The sequence below is a fragment of the Bidens hawaiensis genome, unplaced genomic scaffold (genome assembly GCF_021521415.1).
Source record: "Bidens hawaiensis isolate Kalapana, Puna unplaced genomic scaffold, B.hawaiensis_p1.1 tig00003961_1, whole genome shotgun sequence".
Lineage (NCBI taxonomy): Eukaryota > Viridiplantae > Streptophyta > Magnoliopsida > Asterales > Asteraceae > Bidens > Bidens hawaiensis.
In genome coordinates this window covers 1,302,764-1,312,204 of record NW_027491228.1, presented here as the reverse complement: position 1 = coordinate 1,312,204, position 9,441 = coordinate 1,302,764, and the positions used below count along the sequence as shown (strand labels likewise).

General features: G+C 33.8%; 1 protein-coding gene across 1 annotated transcript; it reads right to left on the bottom strand.

The window, feature by feature from the left end:
• Positions 1–1,230: 1,230 nt before the first annotated feature.
• On the bottom strand, positions 1,231–3,908 carry LOC143624737 (glucan endo-1,3-beta-glucosidase 11-like). The gene is made up of 3 exons (XM_077095291.1): positions 3,660–3,908; positions 2,195–3,234; positions 1,231–1,336 (listed from the first exon to the last, which is right to left on the bottom strand). Exons 1-3 carry the CDS (start codon positions 3,724–3,726, stop codon positions 1,265–1,267), a joined length of 1,179 nt encoding a protein of 392 aa, XP_076951406.1. The 5' UTR covers positions 3,727–3,908; the 3' UTR covers positions 1,231–1,264.
• Between the last annotated feature and the right edge of the window lie 5,533 nt (positions 3,909–9,441).

Here is a 9,441-nt window from a genome sequence, read left to right as displayed (position 1 = left end):
ATTTTGTGTTTTTTTTTTTTTTTTTTTTTTTTTTTTGTTTAACCAGGGAAAATTTCCGTGCAGTCATCCACCCCAAAATTTGTCTCACCTTAGCACACTTAAATGTCTCGTTATCTTATCATGTGTGGCAAAAAAAAAAGAAAAAAAAAAACCTAGTGATATTTGAGGTCATGTGTTATAATCTGATTCTCTATTGATTCTCTATTGTTGATGAGATAATATCATATAGATTCATCTAAGGTTTCATGCATATGATATTAAAATATAAATAGAGAAAATGCACATAACTTTGGTGTATGCGAGTGAAAATGTGTATACGAGTTATCATTAACACTTCAAAGAAAGTTCGTTAATTAATTATTTTGGAACTATTTTATTTATAGGTGGCTGCATATTTCTATATACATATTATTAAATAAAGTATATATAGTTCAAAATGTTTATAAATAATGTGTTTACTCTTAAGACAGTGGCACAGTATAAGAGGGACATGGGGTGACTCTGGTCACTGCCGTTTTTCGCTTCGCAAGGCAAATATTCATGATTTTGTCCGAAAATTTTTGTAGATATTGAACACGATCACCCCGTGGTATTGAGCCCGTGACTTCGATCACTGCCGCAACTAAGTCGAAGCTTAGCCACTGCTCTTAGAGTAATTTCTATATAATCATAGATTCTTATTTGATTAATGTTTAACAAACTTTTTGTGTGGTAATGACAAAGTAGTCTGATATTTGGAACGGTTAAGATTAGTCAATAAAAAGAAAGTTCAAAGTATTGTAACCATTTGATGGCATAATTTGAACAGAATTTTTGTTAGCATAAACCTTTATGAATTTTATATGCGAACAATCATGGATTCCACCTTCAAAAGCTAGTATATACTTATCTTTGTATCCAATCATAATAGCATCTAAATCTATATCACTTCTAATGTTTTTTCATTCAACGTACTGAAAAACAAAATAAAAATACTAAAACACACATACTAACATTAATTATGATATCCTAATGTTCCTTTTTCACCAACTAATTTGGCAACAATTCTCAACTACTAATTAATTAGGTTTTCCATGACAATACGTAACCATCATGAAAAAGTATAATTGGTTTGTGATTACAAATTAATTAGGACCAGCCAGTCTGAACAGGATCAATGCTTTTGGCACATATTAACGATCATGTGGTAGATCTTGAAGCTCAGAGCACCATATTTACTATGTAAACAATAGGCTTCCAAACTTGTAACTAGCAATGTTGATGTCTATATAGCAATTGCCATCATACAGACGAAAATCCAGCACGCCACATGTTGTTGGCAACCCGTTCTTTCTCTCTGTAACATTAACAATATTTGATTAAAAAGCGATCGATGAGACGTGTATGTTGGCCATATGTTATTGAACAACTAGGACGAATCGCTATATCAAGAAAGTTTGATTATAAAACTATGGCGTGTGACGTGTCAAATGTATTTAACTAATTTGTATAGTAGGTGCACATATGGGCTCACATGCATACCAGATTGAATAGAGCACCAACAAAAGCACAAAGCGTAAAGTATGACACCCTTAAAAAATAAATAGTAGCTAGTATTGTACTAGTGAAAATATAATATTTAATCAATTTGTTTTCAATTACTTTGTAATTATAATGTTATAAAACTAGTTATGTATTTATGAAATATTATATAAGCCGATATTTCAGATGAGATCTACTAAACTTTACATTAATTAATAAGATATTCAACGTGTTTGTTTCCTTATATTTTAATCATCAAATTATGGGCTATGTATACATAAACCACAATCAAGTGACATCTCAATTTCCTATTCAATTTAGATTTTTAAATCGCTTAAAAACTTTTTTTCTCAACTACAAACGAATAAAGTCTCGGTACATGAGGTAACTCAATGGCAAAATGCGACCTCATACGTTCACGATCGCAGACAACGTTGGATAATCCAAGCCTGCCATCTTCTGTTCCGTTTATAATTTAACCAAACTTTTATACCTTTTATTTGTTCAATGGTAACATTATTTGTTTTCCCGCCTTTTTTAACGCTCCTATCATTCTCAATTGAAACAATTCTCAATAGGTACACCACTTTTGCATGATAATTTAACAACTGATACTAGTAACTATATATGCAAATTTGTGTGATCATTTCATATATACATCAAAAGTACTTACCTTGGTAGCCATGGAAGTAAGCGAGATAGATGCCGAAGGTGTTGTACTCGTCGATAACGCCGCCAACCCGACATTATAAACCATCGTTCCATCGGGCTTATAAAACCCGTAGTTCCTCTCTGACGTCGGGCCAGGCTTCATATCCTCGTTAAACAACGCAAACACGTAAACCTCGAGCCTCATTTTCGGCCTCAACGGTGTCCCTTCACCAGTCATCTGTCTTTTCAGTAAATTCCTATTGTAAACGGCCGCATTTTGCGGTGTTGCACCAACTTCATTCAGGTCACCTTTAGACGACCAACCCGTCTCAGAGACCCGAACCTCGATCCCACCAAACCCTAACCGCGCCATAGCGAATATAACCGCGTCAACTTGTGCATATAACATGTTATCATAATGCATATTGGTATGTGGATCGATCATGCCCGAATTAGGGTTGAAAAGAGCATAATCTAGGGATATTTTATCAGGGCTATCTTTATAAGCAAAATAAGGGTATGCATTGATCCAAAATGGCGATTTTGTCGTCGAAAGAAACTGTAACAGTTGTGTCATTATCGTCGTGAGCTCGGGCACGAACATGCCTTCGGATGGTGGATACGAGTTAGCAAGAACCGCTAGTGACGAAGGTGTGGACACTTGAATATGTTGTTGTAACCCTAATTGAGTCAAGGCTTGTTGAATACTAACCATGGCTGGAACCAAATTATCCACCAGTAACATATCATCTCCTGTGAAAACTTCATTTCCGACCGCGATTCCAGTGATTTTAGTTACTGGAAAGTAGGGTTTTATACGTGTTGTTACCCATTGTAACGCTTGTTGGGGGTCCATTAATGTTGCTAGCATATTGTTCTCCACTGTCACGATAATTTCCACACCAGAACCAGCAAATGCGGTTAAGATGTCGGGATTGGTATCATAGATTCGAGTTTTCGTGACCTTTAGTGATTTCAGAAGCTGGAGAACTTTGTTCGGCGGTGGCAAATCGTTTCCGACTTGACCATAGTTTATGCCAAGTGATTCAACGAATCCAAACCCTATGAACACAAAAGGAAAAGAAAAGAGATCAAAAACCTTTTTGAAAAAAACATGCAAAACCATCATTAGCTCAATGGAAAGTAGTAATTATTCATGTATATCAATGACGAAGGATTCCGTTGTAAAATTGTTGGTATCTTGGTATCAACTAGTATCTGATATTCCGTCAGAAATCTTGACGGAATACTGACAGGTTTTGTAGGCAATACCTTCCTACATAATTTGGGGGGGGGGGGGGGGGGGGGTTTGGTTAGAGAGAAAACACTTACCGTACTAGATAGAAAGCTAATACTCATTTGATTATAACTAACCATAATCGTAAATTGGCAATATCATTTTATAAGAAATACAACCGATGATTTCTACCATCTCTATGATGTATTTGCAATGATTAGTGAATCTCATGCATGAGAAGTAAACAAACCTGATAAAGAAAGAATAATTCCAAGAACACATTGCACAGTAAAAGCTGTTCTAAGACAAAGTTCCATATGTTTAGAGAGATGAAAAAAGATTTAGAAAGAGAAAAGGGTGCTTGAATATATATGTATATATGGTTTTTGCAGTGAGAATTCGTTACTTGTTAGAAATTGAAGGGTGATGAAGAGTTTAAGAGAGTTGCCTTGAACTTGAGGTTGGGAGGCTCTCTTTCCTCTTTAAGTACTCGTCCAAAAAGACAAGCTTCCAAAGTTTTTGGTGCATTGTCAAATATACCCTCATCTCTTTCTTCATATAAAAGGAATCGAAAATTTCCATAAAGTTGGTAAATACATATAAATATTTAATATGTTATTTCAAAAGAGTGAAATGAATCCAACTAATGGATCAAGTAAAAGCTACAGTACAAAAGATACATTTGGGTTGAAAACTTACTTGAGAAGAAACATTAGGTTTTTTTGGATGTAAATTTACGGTTTCCTTTAGAAATGTTTTTTTTATACTCCCGCGGTATATATGTTACAATTAATTGGATAGAGCACACACAATGGTAACCAGTCCTAGCTTATTTCGGAAATCCGGTCACACCTTACACAGAATCTAATTAAAATTAAACTAAGTCGAGTGATCTGACCCGTTGTTCTTCTTACGAACTCTCTTTTTTCAACTAAGTAGAATGATCACTACATTGATCCACTATTCTTAGACTATGATCTTATACAATGTATACTAATTAACAACTCCCTAATAAAATTACACAACTCCACAATTCGACCTTAATTGCAATGCTTCTCACATTGTATCTGGTCTTCATTAAGTCGTCTCACACAGAACACGACTTTGGTTCTGCTTGCATATCCTTCTGATCGTTGGATTGACAATATCATCTTGATTTTTAGATGGTCGTGCTAACTACATGTGGTATTAAATCCAAATTGCGGAGCGAGTTTGAGGAATCTCCCCATCACTAGTAGAAAAAAGACTTTTAATGACATACGTACTATAACATGCGATGATTCATAACATCTCGGATTTTTCGTATTTGTATTCGTTTATGTTTAAACCGATTCGGGAATGTAATTCTGATCTTTCAGACTATTTAAAACTTGTATTTATTGGTATTTAACTTGGTTTAACATATTTTATAATTTCATAACTTTTAATCATGCCAAATAGTCCTTAACAACCTTTAAAATCGCTTAAAATGGCTAAAATCGCATTTTCGGGAACTACCGGGACTAATTTTGCCAATTCTTTCTTATTTTCAATTAATTTAACGAAAATTAAACTCCAAGAAATGTTATAGAAGGTTCAAATTCGTTTTCTTATTGTCCAAACTGAATTTTGTTAGATATTATACCCAATTTTTCTCATTAATAGCTTATTCTATTTCCTAATCGTGTGGATTACTTTATAAACAAGTTATAATTCATTATACTTAATCAAAACACACATCTAAACCCTAAAAACTAATGGAAACATCAGCCACCATCCCCTCCCATGAAGTTATCCTTCTTCATTATCAATTTCATAAAGATTGTTCAAGTTCTTTCATCTACGGTTTGACTTTGATGTTCAAGACCATTTTGACCTCGATTATCTCTTGTTCCATTCATCGTTTGGGTAAGTTGCCTTCATGACAAATGTTGGCTTTTATCTAACTAACAAATTTATTTAATGATTAAAAATTGCTTCGTAAAACAAAAGCATATCAAGTTTTGTTTTTCTTTTACAATCTTCAACAATATAAACGTTAAAATATGTTAATGATAAAATTTGAAATTATATTTTTTTCAATCTTTAACAAACATTGTTTGTGGTTGATTTACAAAATATATTTTGAAATTTTTGATTTACAAAATATATTTTGAAATTTTTAGTAATATAATATGCTAATATTTATTTTTATAAAAATATATAGATTTAATTAAATACAGTGTATAAGGAATATGAATAATTATTAATTGGGGTTTTTATATATATCCCCCTGTTAAAGCCATCAATTAGTTATTTCCCTAAACAAAAAATCAAATTATATATTTCCCCATTTCGTGTTAATCTACCCATTTACCCTTCTTCAATTTCAATACCCACATAACCATCGATTGGAAAAAGTCAAAATTAAACTGAGATGTCTGCTTCTTTGCACCATTGCTTCCGGATTCTTTCTTCACGCCTTATCGACAATTGACGCCGCCTGTTCTTTCTTCACATGATTGGCTGCCTCTTCGAGCGGACAGGATCGACGCCATCTTCTCTGTTGGTTTTGAATTAATCCGTTCATGATATGCTATCATATAGCAGGTTGTGTTAGGATGTTAGCATACACTGTTATTAAGCAATAAAACATGAGACCAAATCTGATTTTTAACATGTTACACTCTTGAATAAATGATGATTAAAAACTTTGAAATGGTTTGAGAAAATGTTTGAGAAGTTGTTAAAGGATTTGAAAAATATATTCAATTTAGGTGTAGGTGTGAATGAAGAACAGAGCACAAAGTGTGAAAGAATAAGCAGGTTTGAAAAAGGGTTTCACCCCCTTTGGGTTTCTCGTAGCTATAATAATTTATCAGAAATCAGTTTAAGAAAAAGATAATGATACAAAATGGTTTGCAACTGAGAACTAATGTAAAATCCTTTAGTAAAAAATAACGAATAAGGGTAAAATTGTCATTCAATAAATTAATTTTAATGAAATATGCATGTGTTAGAAAGGGGAAATATGTAGTTGTGTTTTTGGGTTGGGAAAATATGCAATAAGTGATGTTAGAAAGGGGAAATACATAAATACCCCTTATTAATTTATGACATATTAGGATCGTTAAGATATTTGTTTAGGAGGGGAAAGAGTCGTAAGATTTTTAACCAAAAAACAACACGTGTCATAATTTTTTTTTTATTAGAGTTGGATAATAGTTACCAACAATGGCTCGAGTTATGTTCCTTCATTATTACTATATATAATTTAGAACTTTGGTGCCGCAACAATTTGGGCCACTTTGCGACACCTTAGTAGTGGAAAGGATTTTTTTTAATTTTTTTTATTGTTATGCTTTAGTTCTAGTATCGTAACGAAACCAACCGAATGTCAACTTTTTTGTATTAGTTTCGGTACTGTAAAGAACGTGACGAAAACCGTCCAAATTTGCATAGACTGATCGCCTTAACGCACGGGATCAACAACGGTCGGGTTTTACCAACGCATGAGTTTTACTGACCGACGCTGCCTCATTGGTCCACCTTAAGTTTTATAACTTTTGTTTTATTATTGGTTTTTGTACCGGAACAAAAACACACGTAACCAAAACCGATCGAATTCGCCTTGACTTACCGCCTCAATGCTTAGGTTTTACCACCGCCCGAGTTTTATTGAGTTGCCCCAACGCAACACGTCAGGTAGAAAACTAGTTTGTATATAATAGTTAGTAGTTATTTATAACTTAAAGCGCCGATACATTATTTAAACATATAAAAATGTTCCTAGTTGTTTTATAGAAAGCAAATGATAAGGTCGCATCTCATCATTCCAACGTATTGCCCTCTCATATCCACAGTGATGGATTCAGGAATTTTTTTTAGGTGGTGCACTACTTTTAGATGCTTCTATATCATAGAGTCGGGCATAAAAAATCTGAGTCGGTTTGAGGTTCGGGTCGGTTCGATAGTTCGGGCAAAAGTTCATTACATAATATACATACGATATACTAAGAAACTAACAAACTAACAAATTAAAACTAACAATCTAACAAATTAAAACTAAATTTAACAAATAACTTAACAATTAGGTAATTAGCAATCAAGAACAATTAACAAGAAGTCAAGAACAATTAACATATAACAAATGAATGTAAACTTACCTTCAAAGTGGGAGGATTCGAGAAATCGAGCTTCAAGGAAGAATAGAACGCCGGAGGTGTGTGGCAGTGTGGTCGGTCGGAAGGCCCGGAAAAGCAGCGGCGCTGCGGTAGTGGTTGGAGAAGGAAGGTGATCCGTTTATAAAACCCTAATTGTTAATTGAAAAGGAGATAGGCAGCCCGCAACGTGAGTTTGTAAAGGAGATACAGTCGTTTTTGTGTTCTATTAGTTTATTATAAAACCCTAATTGATAATAAAGCTGAGTTAGTATCAAAAAAAAAAGTTTCAAAAAAACCACCATAACACGGAGTTAAACCCGTGACCATCAGGTTACAAAACCAACAAACTACCGGCTAGACGAGCTTGAATTGTTAATAAGATGGTTCCTTCCAAATTTATAAGGTGATTCCTATGATATTTTCTATATATAAATACACTATTATTTTGAAACTCGGTTGGTTTCGCGGAACCACCCATCTACTATATAAATCCGCCCCAGCTTATCCACTTGATAAAACACTACCAGATTCCATTTCTGAAGTTAATACGAATATTCGCTTTGTTTAAACCCTCACAAGAGTTATATATTTTCTTTTTTCCCAATTCCCACTTCTTAAGTTAATAAGAGCATTCACTTTTATTTGCATCGTCACCAAAATGTCAGTAGCTTTTTTTGTTTTTGTTATTAATCAATTAGATAAATATCATATCTTGGTACCACAAGATCTGTTTGTCTGCTTTAGTTTTAATGATATAGGATTTGTTTTTGGGTGATAGAGACTATCGGTATTGATGGTTCAGATGGCCGTTTCCGTTTCCACATATTGTCTTCTGCTGTCGGCCGCGAGGGTTCGAATCTGGCTAAGGTTTTTTTTTTTTAACCTGTTTATTATAATTTTTGGTCGGACAGCTGTTGTCGTGGGTTTTATGCACGTGTCCATCACACCTAGCTCTTTGGTTTTATGTTTTATCCTGCATGTTGTGTTACTCCTGTTCAATCGCTTCATGTTTTCTTTGCTGGTTTCTGCTTCCAGGTATTAAATTTTAGGGCTTCTTCCATTTCTGTGATTCATTTATCATTGTAGATGATGATTTCTTTCTAATTTTTTTGTGGTTTGAATTAGGTATAAGTTTAGGGCTATTTTGAGGCTTGCATATTTGGTTTACAGCTAACCATTTGTGTTCCTATTGCTGTTAATTTAGTTTTTTGTTATTCGAAATTTGACTTCAGTTTTTCATTGATGTTTCAATTGTATTATGTTGTTGGATGGTTGATTGATGCTTGAATTGCATTATGTGAATGGTTATATTTGCAAATCATTTGTAGTTGGTATTAAATGCGTGTCGTTGAGCCATAAGTCTTTTTCACTGATTGAATATGAACTGGTTGTAGTTGAGCAGAGCCTGAGTTCATCTGGGCTCAAGATCGGCTCGTGAATAATTTTCAATCTCAGGCTCGAGTCGTTTATTAGTTATTTTAGTTATATTTATACTTAATTGTCGTTTATATAACATAATATATATGTATATTATTTGTTTTATTTACGTTCTGTTTGTTCGTTTGATGTTTATCGAAAAATCGAACGAGCAAGAACCAGTGGATGGGGATATATTTACGCAACTTTTTGGTTCCAGTACCGAAAAAGTTCGGTTTGGTGATAGTTTGGTTGTTCCGAACCGGGCTTTCCAATAAAGTTCGATTTGGTGGCAGTTTGGTGGTTCTGAACCGGGCCTCCATGTTGTTTGATTTTTTTAGGTTGTGGTTGCTTTTTTTTAGTACTTTAGGTCTATTTTGAGGTTTATATACTGAAATAGTTCGTTTTAACGAAAACCTTCGGTTTGATGGTCTATAACGGGCTTTCCGGTTCCTATTTAATATCTTCATGTTGTTAAACTTTTTATGATTGTAG

What these genes read in the sequence shown, in the direction of transcription:
- LOC143624737 (XM_077095291.1), bottom strand. Translation starts at nt 3,726, where the DNA reads ATGGAACTTTGTCTTAGAACAGCTTTTACTGTGCAATGTGTTCTTGGA. An exon ending in AATTATTCTTTCTTTATCAG is followed by an intron (nt 3,235 to 3,659) that starts GTTTGTTTACTT and finishes TTGTGTTCATAG; the next exon opens with GGTTTGGATTCGTTGAATCA. An exon ending in TTACTTCCATGGCTACCAAG is followed by an intron (nt 1,337 to 2,194) that starts GTAAGTACTTTT and finishes TTAATGTTACAG; the next exon opens with AGAGAAAGAACGGGTTGCCA.